The 15,284-nt window shown below is 51.1% G+C and overlaps 1 protein-coding gene across 3 annotated transcripts in view; it reads left to right on the top strand.

Moving 5' to 3' along the window:
• The window catches only part of XPO7 (exportin 7), a 314,334-nt gene that overhangs the window by 231,600 nt on the left and 67,450 nt on the right, over positions 1–15,284 (top strand). For all 3 annotated transcript variants that reach the window (XR_003857049.1, XM_029603861.1, XM_029603860.1), the window contains one exon: positions 2,102–2,316. Coding sequence is in view for 2 of the 3 variants with exons in the window: in XM_029603861.1 (XP_029459721.1) it covers positions 2,102–2,316 (215 nt within the window). In the remaining variant the exon portion in view is untranslated. The remainder of the gene's footprint in view (positions 1–2,101; positions 2,317–15,284) is intronic.

Genomic DNA, 15,284 nt, shown 5'->3' with positions numbered 1-15,284 from the left:
TCTCAATCTGGTACTACGTGCCATGTCGGGACCTCCGTTTGAACCGCTGCGGAATGCGACGATCAAGGATCTCACTCTCAAGACTGTGTTCCTGATGGCCATCTGCTCCACTCGACGCATTTCGGAGCTGCAGGCCCTGTCGTGTAGAGAGCCTTATCTCCGGTTCTCCGATTCGGGAGTTTCACTTCGCACTGTGCCCTCCTTCCTTCCGAAGGTGGTGTCTGCGTTCCATGTGAATCAGACGGTGGAACTTCCGTCTTTCCCTTCGTCTGAGCCGCGGTCTCTCCGTCTCCTTGACGTCAAGCGCACTCTGCGTCTCTACCTGGAGGCTACGAATGATTTCCGGACTTCTGACCATCTCTTCGTCCTTTGGTCCGGTCCCCGGAAGGGATCTCAGGCCTCGAAGACGACCATTGCCTGATGGCTGAAGGCCGGCATTGCCACTTCCTACATTGGGGTGGGGCGGACTCCCCCACCCGGCATTGTAGCACATTCTACACGCTCTCAGGCGGCCTCCTGGGCGGAGAGCCGCTCGGTCTCTTCGCAAGAAATCTGTAGAGCGGCCACCTGGAAATCGTTGCACACGTTCTCAAGACACTATAGACTACATCTCGCCTCGTCCGTCCATGGACATTTTGGCGAACAGGTTCTACGAGCAGGCCTCGCAGGACCCCACCCGGGTTAGGGAAGCTTGGGTACATCCCACGGTCTGGACTGATCCTGGTACGTACAGGGAAAAGAAAATTATTACTTACCTGCTAATTTTCGTTCCTGTAGTACCATGGATCAGTCCAGATGCCCACCGCATTTGGGTTCTACTCCTGCTCAGCTGTATTGGGGTGCTGATTCTGCTCAGCTGTTCCTCATGTTCCAGTAGTGTCTTTACTGCTGTTGTTTTCCCGTGTTTCCAGTTTTCACTGTTTGTCACCGTTCTCTTGGAGGTTGACACGCTATGCTCGTGACCTCCCACCCGTTGGTGGGACGGTTCCAGTTTCTCTATTTAGATTCAGCGGCGTATTGTTGCCGTCTTGTTTAAACTTGATCCAATCCGGGGGTTTCTGTTTACTCGGGCTTTGATATACTCTATACTGAACTCCTGCAGAGGGGGTAGTAGTACTTATGGTGACGCCCCCTCAAAGCTTTGGGCTGACTCCATCTGCTGGATTGGGGACATAACCCACGGTCTGGACTGATCCATGGTACTACAGGAACGAAAATTAGCAGGTAAGTAATAATTTTCTTATGCAAGCCGCGTCCGAGAAGGGTTAGGCCCGCGCAATCCATTTTACTGTATAGAGCGCTATACAGCGCCTATACAGTAACCTGGGTGCGCTGGTACCTGTCATTTCAAATGACATTTGAAATGACAGGAAGTGGACGGTTCTCCTACGCTCTGTTCTCCTATGCTCGGGATTGCCAGTCCTCTCTACCCTCCTCCCGAAGCAACGAAAGCTGGCCGGTGAGCGAAAAAGGGGCAGCCCAGTCCTCTCTACCCTCCTCCCGAAGCAACGAAAGCGAAAAAGGAGAAAAGTGACATGTGAAGTGTAACTTACTCTTGCAGCCCTCCTCCGGAGATGCACTGCGGCTCCCCTGCCTCCCGGGGGCTGCCCCGCGGTAAGAGTAGGTTAAAGGGGATTGTGTATCGCAGGAAGGGCTAACGCGGCCGAAAAGTGGGTAGAAAGCGGGTTAGGAGCAGGGTAACCGCGGCCGCACTTTACTGTATTGACCTGTATGTTATTATTCAGGTGTTTTTGTCATGAGCAGTGGTGCAGCACTAAACCGTTGTTCACCAAAGCCACCTATGCTGGCGTGTGGAGGTTGCTGGATTTAACCTGCAGGAATTCTGAGTTTCAATCTTTGTTCTCAGTAATACCAGGGTCTTTGGGCCAGAGCCTTCATTCTTGGATTTTATTCTTTATACTTGGTACTAAGTCTTTTGGTGATGAAAGCTCCAGCCTAAAGATAATTTACATTCTCTGAGATTTTCAGGTCAGCTAAGAATTTTAGCACAGTGTCCATGATGATAGCACGGGCAGACTGAACATCTAGAGCCTCACATAGGCAGCTGCTAGGATAGTGAGACTCTCTCTGTTTTGTGCAGGCAATCGTATCTTAACACTAGGAGAGGTTCCAAAGGAGCAACTCTATGCACTAAAACTCAAGGGGATTTCTATTTGCTTCTCCATGCTGAAGGCTGCACTTAGTGGAAGTTACGTAAACTTTGGAGTCTTCCGTCTCTATGGCGATGATGCCCTTGACAATGCGCTGCAGACCTTCATCAAGCTCCTGCTGTCCATCCCACACAGCGACCTTCTGGTAAGACTGCCCATTGGCATACACCCTTATTCCTATATAGTGTGAGTGAAGGCTTGCTCTCTCCTAATGGTAATCCTAGAGGAGGTGAAAAACATTTCCCAGCCCCAAATATGGTATACAGCGTAAGTCCCTGCACCAGCATCTTTCCTCAGTGTATCTACTTCACCATACCAACAGAGATCTTTAATCCTCCAAAACTTTTTTAAAATTATTTTTTAATGTATTCAATTCCATCTTTGCTAGCAAATTGTGTAATTTCACTTCCTATGGTGGTGGTGAAACATATATTATCACTCAGCAGGAACACTTATATAAGACTATCTGTCCAGTAAAATTACATTCTCTCAAAAGAGAAATTCTTGCTTGATCTTTTCCTTTCCTTGAGTCTAGCCAGACCAGTCCAGACGCATGGATTATGCCTCCTAACCAGCTAATGGAGACAGAGATTTAACAAGTTTGCTGATTTCTCCCTATATAGGATCCCATGCTTCCTCAGCCTGCCAGTATTCTATATAACAAGCTAAGAGAAACGTTTTTCTCAAAGGACAAGCAAGATGGTAGTCCTCAACCATGGGTGATGATATTGGATGGAGCCCGGCACAGAACTTTGATCTCAAAAGAATCTAGAACTTTCAAACATGCCCTACTGGGCATGTGCAGCTCTAGTCATCACCCTGCCCCCTAGGAGAAGTCCCTCAGTCTTTCTTTTCTGTGGAGCTGTGTGGTTGCGGGAGCCATGTGTCTCACGGTATTCAACCTTGCTCTCTCCTCACAATTTTTGTAAGTGATTTTTTTTCTAGAGCTGCAGCTGTTTTCTTCCCTTTACCTTATGGTAGTTTTATTTCTTTTCCTTTTCCCTCTGTCTGCCAGCTGCATGGCAGGCCTTAGTTGCTATGCAATCTGGCAGAGTCTATTTCTGTACCTTATTTTTAAAAATTATATATTTCCTGAACATACCCAGATCAGTTCAGAGAAGTGGATTGTGTATCCCTACCAGCAGATGGAGTCAGAGAGCAAAAACTTTGGGCACTGCCATATACAAGACTGCCACCTTGCAGTCCTTCTGTATTTCTCTGACTCCAGCAGATGGTAGAGATGCACTCCTGCAGTCTTTAGTTTGAGTTTTTATTTGGTTAGATAGATTTTATTTTTTCTTTAGTTGCGGTCGCTTCCTGAGGTGTTAGGCACCTTCGTGGGCCATCCCTCAGTGGAAGCTGGGCGTCCGGGGGATTGGACATCTCTGGCAGGGTTTCGCCCGCCACAGTTCGGTGTGTGACTACCAGGGGCTCCTGGTTACTCACCACCGAGGCTGCTACAGCTGCTCCCTTGCCCCCTGCAAGAGCTTCCTCTGTGCTTAAGTAAAGTTTTACCAAAAAAAAAAAAAAAAGGCTGCCTTCGGGGCTGAGGTAAGGAGCCTGTGCAGGGAGGGACTGGGTCCTCGGTGGCCGTTCTGGGAGCCTGTCAGCATTTTTCCCTCAGCTCCCGGGGCTCCGGGTTGCCTGTGAAGGGAAGGGGTGAGTTTTAAGTTTGGGCCATTTTTTCGGCGTTTCTCCACAGTGTGGCTGAGGCAATTTGGCCGGGGACAGACTGCCTTTCATTTTCTTTCCAGCTGCTCGGCTGTGCACAGTTTTTGCAGGCTCTGTTTTTTTTCACGGCCTGGTTGAAATTTTTCCCGTGTCGCGGCAGCAAGTGGCTCGTGGTAATCGCAGCCTTCACTTCTCCCCCTCGAATCACGAGGCAGCATGCTTTGTGAATGGGGCCGCACTCAAACTCGCTGGCCTGCCTTGCGTGTGGCACACGCGGTCTGGCGCTGGATGCGGCCTCCTTATGCACATCTTGTTCCCCGGGTATAGAGGGCTCTTGAGGGCTGGTTGTCCCTTCCGGCGGGGAGGAACCGGCGGCCCCGCGCCTCAGATTGCAGGAGATGGATTCTCCTGTTTTAGCCCCAGTGGGGAAGGACCCCCCACGGGAGGAGCTGGCGATGCGACTCCAGTCGATTCCCTGGAAGGGGATGGGGACCCGGAGGGGTTTTCCCCAGAATTTATTCTCCTCATGCACCAAGCCTTCCTTGCTAGGAAGCACTCGGCAATTAAGAGGCCCGGACCCGACTGAGAAAAGGGGTCAGGGTGCGGAACCCCGTCCACGCCCTTCGGAACAGCCTCGCCCCGGGGAGTTCAGTTCCTGGGGACCACGGGATCCGATGCCTGGTCAGGATCGGCGCAAGCCTCGGGGGCAGACATGGGGGCAGATCCGGATTCACTGCCAGATCAGGCAGATGTGGATACTGACTATCAGGATGAACCTGATAGCCCTCCGCCGGAGGGAGACTATCCCAGCGTGGTCCGCCTCTTCAAACGGGATGAGCTACGGCAACTTATTCCCCAGCTCCTGGGCTTAAGATTTCACAGGATGAATCCGACAATGAGGGTGTTAATCCAGTCCTCGACGGCATTAGGGGGGCCCACAACTTCCTTTCCTCTGTCTAAGAAAGTCCGCAAACTGGTGACCCGGGAGTGGGAGGCTCCTGATGCAGGGCTGTGGCGAAGCTATATCCCCTGTCTGAAGTTTTAGACCTGCTAAAAATTCTGAAGGTGGACGTCGCGGTCACTAAGAAGACCACTATCCCGGTTGCGGAGGCAGCCACCCTGAAAGACATGCAGGACCCGAAGCTGGAGATCCAGTTGAAGCGGGTCGTTGAAGTTTCCGCTTTGGGCGGCGGTCTGCGCTAGCCTAATGCAGAGGGCATGTCTGTGTTGGGTTCAGGAGTCTGCTTCCAGGACTGGAGGCAGCAGGATGCTGCAGTCCGCCCGCTTGGAGGTGGGCATCGCTATGTGGCGGATGCCCTGTATGATCTGGTACGGACCTCAGGAGGAGCATGGCGTCCATGGTATCGGCGCAGCGACTCCTCTGGCTGAGGAATTGGGCAGCGGATTTGTCCTAAAAATCCCAGCTTTGCAATCTGCCTTTTAAGAGCAAGCTCCTGTTTCGGGAGGATCTTGATCAGCTGGTGAAGCTGCTTGCAGAATCCAAGGGCAATAGGTTGCCAGAAGATAGGAGATCCTCTAAGAAGGTTTTTCCTCCTTGAGCTCGTTTTCGGGATTCTCGCCGCTATAGAGCTGGCAGATAAACTACACCGGCTGCTTCTAAACCAACTCCGGGGCGCCAGCAGTCCTTTCGCGGGGGTTGCCGCTCCAGTAGAGACTCGAGGCAACTCAGTGCAGGAAACAGTAAACCCTTCCAATGAAGCCAGGAGCACCCATTCCGTCGAAGCTGTTTGAGGCAGATTATCCAATTTTTACACAGAATGGGCAAGAATTACCTCAGACCGCTGGGTCTTAGAGGTGATCAGAGAAGGCTACGTGCTGGAATTCTTGCGTCCGGTCCGGGAGGTGTTTGTGGAGTCCCGCGTGGCCTCAAGCAGCAAGCGCAAAGCGGTCCAGGTGACTCTGCAATGACTTCTCGAGCTCAAAGCTATTGTCCCAGTTCCGGAGGCTCAGAGGGGACGAGGACGGTACTGTTTACTTTGTGGTTCCCAAAAAGAGGGCACATTTTGGCCCATCCTCGATCTGCAGAAGGTGAACCGTTGCCTGCTGATTCCTCGTTTTTGTATGGAAACACTGAGAACAGTGATGGCTGCGGTTCAGAAAGGGGAGTTTCTAGCATCCTTGGACTTCACGGAGGCGTATCTGCATATACCAATCCGGCTGAGTCACCAGAGATTTCTGCGCTTCAATGTCTTGGGACAGCACTTTCAATTTTGAGCCCTCCCATTTGGTCTCACAACAGCTCCTCGAACATTCACCATGGTGATGGTAGTGGTAGCGGCCTTCCTTCGAAAGGAGGGGATCTTGGTCCACCCGTACCTGGACGACTGGTTGATTCGTGCAAAGTCTCAGGAGGAATGCGAGAGATCGGTGCACATGGTGATGTTCACGTTACAGTTGCTCGGGTGGGTAATCAATGTACAAAAGAGTCACTTGGAGCCCACCCAAGAGCTGATACCTGGGAGCGCAATTCGATACCTTGCAAGGCAAAGTGTTTCTGGGGGCAGATCAAGTAACAAAATTACAAGACCAGATCCATTCCCTTCTTCGGAGGAGCAATCCCACAGTATGGCATCATCTTCAGGTCCTGGGCTCCATGGCTTCCACCTTGGATTTGGTTCCATGGGCGTTCGTGAACTTACGACCGTTACAATGTGCGCTTTTGTCTCGTTGGAGCCCGGTGTCTGAGCAATTCCACCTGCCAATGTCGCTGCTTCCAGAGTCAGTCTGTCGTGGTGGCTTTCGCGTGACAATCTAGAACGGGGGTGTAGGGGTGGATTTGGACCGTCCGAATTGGCTGATAATCTCCGCCGATGCCAGCCTTTCCAGTTGGGGAGCGGTGTGTGCAGACAAGTCCGCCCAAGGTCTCTGGTCGACGACGGAAGGAACCTGGTCCATAAATCGACTCGAGACAAGAGCGGTACGTCTGGCCCTACAAGCATTCCTACCCTGGATCCAGGGCAGAATGGTGCGAGTATTCTCCAACAATGCGACGACGGTGGCGTATATCAACTGGCAAGGCGGGACAAGAAGCCCCACGGTGGCGCTAGAGGCGCGACTTCTGTTCGCCTGGGCGGAGCGTCATCTCAGGGGCATTGCCGCTTCTCATGTCGCAGGGGTGGAGAACATGCAGGCAGATTTTCTCAGCAGACAGCAACTCTATCCAGAAGAGTGGGAGCTGTCTCTCGAAACGTTTGCGCCAGATGGGGAGCACCTCAGTTGGATCTGATGCCAACGTGGGCGAATGCGAAGACAGGACGTTTCTTCAGCCGTCGACGAGAGCAGGGTTCGGTGGGCATCGACGCTCTCGTGTGTCCCTGGCCCACGGGAATTCTCCTGTATGCCTTCCCTCCCTGGCCCCTCATAGGTCGACTTCTCCGTCGCATAGAACTTCACCCAGGAAGAGTGGTCCTGGTGGCACCAGAGTGGCAACGTCGCCCGTGTTTCGCGGATCTGGTGAGCATGGCTCTAGAGGGCCCATTGCAGCTGGCTCATCTGCTCCACCAGGGGCCCATATTTTCGGATCGGTAGGATCACTTCTCTCTCGCGGCTTGGCTTTTGAGAGGCGACGTTTACGCTTGAAGGGTTTTTCCAAACAGGTCATTTCCACTCGGCTGCAAGCGATACTTCCGGCCACCTCTATGGCCTGTGTGAGAGTCTGGAAGCTTTTTGAGACATGGTGTCGTCAGCGTTCCTGCGATCCATTAGCAGTCTATGTCCCTTGGGTGCTTGACTTTCTGCAGCAGGATCTCGCTAAGGGATTAGCATTCAATTCACTTTGTGTCAAAGTTGCGAATCTGGGTGCCTTGAGGGGACGAGTTAATGGTGGTTCACTTGCAGCGCATCCGGATATTGCTCAGTTTCTTAAGGGGGTCAAGCATTTGCGGCCTCCCAGCTGCTCAGTGTGTCTGGATTGGAGCTTGAATCTGGTGCTACGGGTGCTGTGTGACGCCCCTTTCGAGTCTATCCGCAGGACTTCCCTGAAAGATCTGACTTTGAAGGCGGTGTTTTTGGTGGCCATTTGCTCAGCTCATCGGATCTCAGAATTACAGGCACTGTTGTGTCGGGATCCGTTCCTTCAGATTTACGACGATCGGGTGTCTTTGCGCACGGTTCTGTCTTTCATCCCTAAGGTGATTTCGGCCTTTACGTAAATCAGACGGTGGAGCTACCAGGGTTTCCACATTGGTCTCGAGATTCTTCTCAGGACAGAGACCTTCATCTTTTGGATCTACGGAACGCCTTATTGCGTTATCTGGACGTTACCAATTACTTCCGACATTCGACCATTTGTTCATTCTCTTTGGTGGCCCAAAGGAAGGGGACAAAGCGTCCAAGGCGACCATATCGCGTTGGATTAAAAAAGCCATTTGCTCGGCATACATAGCCCGAGGACGTCAAGTTCCTCGGGGTCTCAGAGCTCATTCCACTAGGGCCCAGGCTACTTCCTGGGCAGAGTGTCAGCTTCTGTCGCCTCAGGAGATCTGTAGGGCGGCTGTGTGGTCTTCTCTTCACACTTTCACTAAGCATTATCGACTGGACATTAAAGCTTCCGATGATTCATCCTTCGGTGAGAGTGTGCTTCGTGCGGGTCTTTCGGGTTCCCGCCCAGTGTAGAGTGGCTTGGGTACATTCCACTTCTCTGAACTGATCTGGGTATGTTCAGGAAATGAAAATTGGTTCTTACCTGGTAATTTTCGTTCCTGTAATACCACAGATCAGTCCAGAGGCCCACCCCTTTCTTCAGATACCGAAAGACTGTCTTGGCTAGAATTTGGCTATGTTTTTCACGAAGCTCCTTTTTTTGCAGATATGATGGATGGAGCAGTTGTTAGCAGTTGATTCGGTTTGGTTTTTCACGGGGCTAAGTGGTAATCGGGGTTTTTGGTTGGTTGCTACCCTTCGTTCTCTAGTTCTGTTAGCATGGGCTTGGGTACAAAACAATACTGAGGGACTGCAGGTGGCACTCTTGTATATATGGCAGAGCCCAAAGTTTTTGCTCTCTGACTCCATCTGCTGGTAGGGATACACAACCCATTTCTGTGGACTGATCTGTGGTATTACAGGAACGAAAATTAGCAGGTAACCAATTTTCATACCTATATATTCTGTACCTGCAGTTTAGTATCTGTGTCGTCTCCTTGCTGTCTCTGTTTTTGTACCATTGTCAGGTCCTGGCAGGACTGACCAAATGCAGTCCGAGGGTGATCCGTGTAGGCCGCTGGGGACTCACATGTGTTCTACCCAGCCAGGAGCTCCACAATCGTTTCACCGATCGAATAGCAGTGATGGAGGTTCAGACAGTGCAGAGATCGAGGACCACACTGTTCCTGTGGGGGGGGGGGGGGAGAGCTCATCCTCCCCCACATTCAAAGGAATTAGTCTCCATGGGCAAGAGTCCTGGATGACATAGCCTCCCCTCCTGCTTGCCGGTATGGCAGTGCAGTCTACTTGTGAGAGAGAGTGAGCAGGAGTCTGGGCAAGCAGCTTGCTGCTGCACCTTCGGTGCCTTGCCCAGAAAGAGTTGCCCATGCACATCTGTGACTAGTGCACAGTTGATCTAATGCATCAATGTCAGGACAGCGTCAGGGACCAGGACTGCCATTGAGGGCCACCATGGTCACCCTCGACGCCATCGGGGGGTGCATGACTGCCCTCGATGCCGTAAGGGCCTTCTATGCTAAAGATATATGTGGATGTGGAGTCTTGATGCACCAAAGTCATTGAGCGCCTTGGGCCCCAATGTGGCGGAGTAGTGGTACCGACCTCTATTGGAGACCAGGTCTGCCATCAAGCATCATGGTCCCCCATCGGTGCCCTAGATGCCATCGAGGTGCGTAGCCTCAATGCTGCGACCACTGTCGAGTTGCGGGGCCGCCTTGGAGACCATCGAGCGGTTTGGCCACCGATGCCATTCGTTGTCACTCTCGACAATGTCGAGCACGACCAACGAGTTGCTGGGATCACCACTGAGTGCCCTGGTCATCCTCGAGTGTCACTGAAGCCCTCGAGCGACAGGGATTTTGGCCTTTAATGGATCGAGCACCGGGGTCGCCATTTACTCAAGGCACCCTGGTATGCTGAGGCATACATGCACAGTGGTCTGGTGCCCTTGAGGCTCTGAGGGGCATTGTGCTGTCCCAACACTGGCCTATTATCGAGCACCATGGATGCCAATGATCTCGGGGCCCGAAGCCTCTGGGATCAGGGGGCATTGGAGGCCCCGCCGTGATTTGTGCACCATCGGTCTCAGTGAGCACTGGCGAGTCTATAGTCTGCCATAGCCGCTGGTGAGGGACAGCCTCAAGCTCGCAGCGTCAACGTCCTCGGATGGATAGGTGAGCCAAGGGGAAGAGTTGATGGCACTGGCAGACATCAGTTCCTCTGGGCACTGATAAGGCATGTCAGGACCGTGTTAGGGCTGCAGAGATTGTCTGCAGGTGCCCCTGCCATCCTTGGTACCAGAGGTCCATTGATGCCTTTGGGCACTGGGGTCTCTATCAGTGCTGCCGGGTTGTTGAGGTCCGCAGGTGCCTGTGGCACCTGGGACGGCGCTATATACTGTCCAGTTGATCAAGATTCGGTCAAGCGCCGTTGAAGCCCTGGGTGCAGCTTCGTTTGGTGCCCTTGAAGTAATCCATAATTGGTGAGTGTGAAAGTGCTATGAGCTCTACAGGCACCGTCACCACTGTGGGCATGTGGGCACCAGTGGATGCAGTCTTATGCCACATGACATGACCACATAGCACGTGGGCACAGTCGGTCACCATGGGCTTTGTTGCTGTCATTACATGAGGGAAACTGTGGTGAGCCATTTCTGATGCAGTTTTAAGGGCTGTGTCCAGCTTCTTGGAACATTATCAGTTACTGGAGGGGGCAATGCCATAGAATGCCACCCACCACCATGCCATACCCAAAGCCCCGGTGGTACTGGGGATGCCGTCGTCACATGGTTCTTATGCATTTCACTGGCAGTTCTGGTGTCACTGGAGCGCAGCATACATGGTTGGCTTTGGCAAGGCATCTACTCCAAGCACCTTGGGCAATAGGCAGCATCCTCCCTGTCTGTGCAGTTCTCAGCCATGCCAGGGTTCTGCTATTGTCGCATCAAAGTCTCAGCCTCCTCGTCAGTTCTGCACCACAAAGTACTGGGGAGTACTGGCGAGGAAGGCGTCATCACACATTCTGTGACTTGCTTTTTGGTAGCGTGCCGCCACAGACTCTAGTGCTCGGTCCTGCTATGCCATGGGATTCTACCCACAAGCATGGTGAAATGGGGTCATGGGTGTGCCCCCATCCATAGGATGGGATAGCACTGTATGAGTACTGGTCAGTGTGCTTTTACAGCAGAGGACTCTATTCTCTAATTGCCCTCTACTGTATGTGTATGTATGCGATTCCCTTGTGGTGAGCACAACAGGTTGTGTGCCGCAGCAACAGGACTGACCTAGGACTGCGTTCCTTGGGGGGGGGGGGGGGGGTTAGATACCAGGAAGGGTAGTGTCAGGAGACTTCTCCTTCCTCAGAAGAGAAATATTCTTTCGACCTCGTCCGTGTCACAAATCCCCTATGTGGAGAAGTTCCTAGGGCTCCATCCATGACAGGTTCGTTGCTGAACTGGAGCATCAATTCTTTGAATTGGTGCTTCTTGTAGGCCTGGGCTGGGACACGGCAGCCGCAGTCATCTGACCGTTTTTGCTGTGTCCCTTCATTGATTACCTGCTGAGCTCAATGGGCATTTTTTGATAAGGACCACTATTGCCAGTCATTCTCACCTGCAGGACCCTACCTTATTGAAGAGGGTTCTACCCCATTAATTGGCAAATATGCCTTTCTACCTATCGCCATATCCATGGCTGAGAGAATTGGGAGACAAGGGACCCCGCAACAGAGGTTGATGCTCTTTGGTTGTAGTGGCTTGCAAGCTATACTTCCCCATTGTAGGGATAACCCTGTCTGCGGACAGGGAAGTCCTGGTTCATGCAGCGGTTGTTCCATTTACTGGACTGTGTGCTTCCTTGGGGGGAAGTATATGCTATTATGGCTGAGTTATTAATACCCAAGCCAGGTTCAGGGCAATCTAATTCCGAGATCGCCCTTGACCTACCCTGGTACCCTTAGGGTTTCCAGGCCGGTGAAGAAATCCTGTTCAACAGGGGTTTGCACTTGCAGCACCCTGGCTTCCTATCTGTTAGTGGAGTGTTTCTGGATTTCTTCCCTGTGGAATTCACTCTGTTTCAGCTGTTCCTAGCAGGCTAAGGGCTCTGTCTCAGTGGGTAACTCCCTACTAGAATCAGCAGTGAGTCATTCGCTTGCGGGGGTTATACAATCTAGCGACTTATGCTTACCCCAGCAATCCACTGGTCTGCCTCCTTGTGTTTTTTGCTCCTTCTGACTTCCAATTGGAATTTTGGGATGAGGGGGAAAAAAGCTAAGGCATACATGGTATATTTTACTGTATTCCTGCAGGGAAAGATACCCCACTTTTTCTATTTTTAGGAACATAAGAAATTGCCATGCTGGGTCAGTGCAAGGGTCCATCAAGCCCAGCATCCTGTTGCCAACAGAGGCCAAACCAGGCCACAAGAACCTGGCAATTAACCAAACACTAAGAAGATCCCATGCTACTGTTGCAATTAATAGCAGTGGCTATTCAAGCTCTGGCCAATACTGCCTTTAGCTTTTCTCACTTTACTAGGTTGCCCAAAATATCTTCCTTCTCACCTGAACTATCCTGTAGACAGGATGGAAAGCCCTGCCCTTGACAGGATGCAGTGTGGGTGAGCTTCAGGCCTAACGTATCTGCCTGCACAGTGGTTTGGGCTAGCGATCCCATTCAGGGATTGCGTTTCATCCCCTGAAACCTGTGATGCTGTCCTGCTGCTCAGTTATGTCTGGTGCTTTGACATATAGGGTCTGTCACAGACTCTGCCATTGCTGCTGATTATTCTTTCAAGCATTGCTTGGATTTTCTGCCCATTATGCCTATTAGCCAAACATGGGCACACTTCTGCAGAGATATTCTGTACTTCAGATGTCAGTGGACTGCAGTTTCTTTCTGGGGAGTTCTCAAGCCCCATTTGGTTTTTCAGTTGTCTTGTAACACTGAAGAAAGCTGTGCGGTCTTCATCCAAGAGTCCTTCTCTTGTTTACATCTCTAGACTTTCTCCTGTATCCAGGGTTTACTGTCGTCAGGGTTTACTGATCCAAAACCCTGCTTGTAATGTTTTCCGTGATGTGGAGTATGTTTCTTGTTGGCACTTGCATCACTCCCCTGCCTTAGGCACCTCTACTACGCATCGGGGTTTTGTGTCTCTTTTCTCTGGCTTTCTCTTTGTAGAATCCAACTCTTTTTCTGCCTAGACTTTGTGGGTCGGCTGCCTCACAAGCAAAAGAGAAGAGAGGTGGTGCTTTCAGCACAGTGCAGTTTCCCGCTTTGTCCTGCTCAGACAGCTTATAGCTTGGGATTCACCCATGTGTGAGGACTACCATCCTGCTTGTCCTCTGAGAAAGCAGAGTTGCTTACCTGTAACAGGTGTTCTCAGAGGACAACAGGATGATAGTCCTCACGAAATCCACCCACCTTTCCTGGGAGTTGGTTTCTCCATGTATTGTGTCACGATTACGTCAGTACCATGGCTCCCGTCTGGCTCTTGGTATAGGTCCTAGGAGCTGCTCCGGCCTGCTACCTCTTGCAGTCCACCCCGTCCAGCCCTTTTGCACAGCCTCGTGAGCTCCTTTAATCAGAGTGCCGGGGCTAGCACCCGACACTCCCCAAACCACATAACACAAAGTCTTTATGAAATCCAGGTTTATTTAAATGGCATTGCAACCGCTTTGCTCTCTTATGCCTATATGGTACAATCTGTTCGGTTGTGACAACCTTTATCCCCTGGCACTAGGCTAACCTTAGTCCACCCCTACAGCTCCCAGTTAGGGAAACCCCCAACTCTCCTCTGACACTGCTCTTTTAGGAGCAGTTAGAAGCTTCCTCTGCCCTACTGTCTGTGCCCAAAGGTTTAGACACTACAGCAAAGTATTCCTCTCACCTTATCTCAGTTAAACAGGATTTGCACAGCTTTTAAACCTAACAATTCTTTTAACATATCATACTACACATTCCTTTAAAGTATAACGGTTATATCCTCCCCCTCCTCATCTCAATTACTCCACCTCCATGGCAGAGCTGGTGGATCCTTCCCATCTTGATCCTACCTCCATGTCCTCCTCCTCCTGATTCTGAGGAACTAGGCTTTTGAGTCTAACGCCACCAAGCCGGCCCTCTTCCTCCAGTTCCATAGACTCTGCTGAGTCATAATCATTACTCTCTACTTCCCACACCTGGTCTTGCTCTCCCTCAACCCAGGAGTCAGGTGATGGTTCTGGGAACCTGGGAGTTGTAGTTCTTGCTGCCTTCCTGCTCGCCCTCTGGTGTGTGTTTTTAGTACTGCTTGCCTCAGTGTTTTTATATCTAGTCTGCTTCTGCCCCTGGCTGGGTGGTACTACATCACAATTAGCTATATTATGGACTGAGGGAATCTGCTTAGGGGGGCAGGGTATGACTACAGCTGCACATGCCCAGTAGGGCAAGTTTGAAAGTTCTAGATTCTTTGAGAGCAACATATTCTGTACTGGGCTGCATCAATGATGTCACCCATGTGTGAGGACTAACATCCTGCTGTCCTTGGAGAACATCTGTTACAGGTAAGCACCTCTGCTTAATCCTCTAATGCTCTCTTGACTCTTATATGAAACCAGAGAGCTCCCAAGGGAAAACAGAACAGACTACTTGTTAGCCCCCTTCTGTCTCACCTCTGAGGTAAAAATATCAGAAGGGTGTTTTGGGCTAAACCTTTGAGGAGTTTGTCCCTGGGTTGTCTTGTTTCTTTTTCTTTTAAGTTTTCTTACCTGATTCTTGATGATAGGAAGAGATAAACCACGAAGATGTAAAATTTAAATGTTTGATTTGAGTTAAAATTTATTTAGTAGACAGCAAGTGTAAAGAAAAAGAAATAAATCATTTAAATCTCAAGCAGTGAACAGCATTAAATGTTTTTTTTTTTCCTATTAAATGCAAAGAATATTTTAGCAAAGCTGTCTTTCTTCCTGAGTGGAACAGGTCAAAATCCTGCAAAACACTAATGGGCCGATACAGTAAAGTCTGCGGGAGAGCAGGCAAATGCCCGCTCTCCCGGCACGCACACCGGCCACTTGCCGGTGCGCGCAATTCAGTATTTAAATTAGGTCCAGCAGTAGATCCGGGTAAAAGGAGGCGCTAGGGACACTAGCGCGTCCCTAGCGCCTCCTTTTTGACAGGAGCAGCGGCTGTCGGCGGGTTTGACAGCCGACGCTCAATTTTGCCAGCGACTGTTCTCGAGCCCGCTGACAGCCACGGGCTTGGAAACCGGACGCTGGCAAAATTGA

The sequence above is a fragment of the Rhinatrema bivittatum genome, chromosome 5 (genome assembly GCF_901001135.1).
Source record: "Rhinatrema bivittatum chromosome 5, aRhiBiv1.1, whole genome shotgun sequence".
NCBI classification, from domain to species: Eukaryota; Metazoa; Chordata; class Amphibia; order Gymnophiona; family Rhinatrematidae; genus Rhinatrema; species Rhinatrema bivittatum.
Note: the sequence above shows the minus strand (reverse complement) of the source record. Positions and strands in the feature narration are given on the sequence as shown.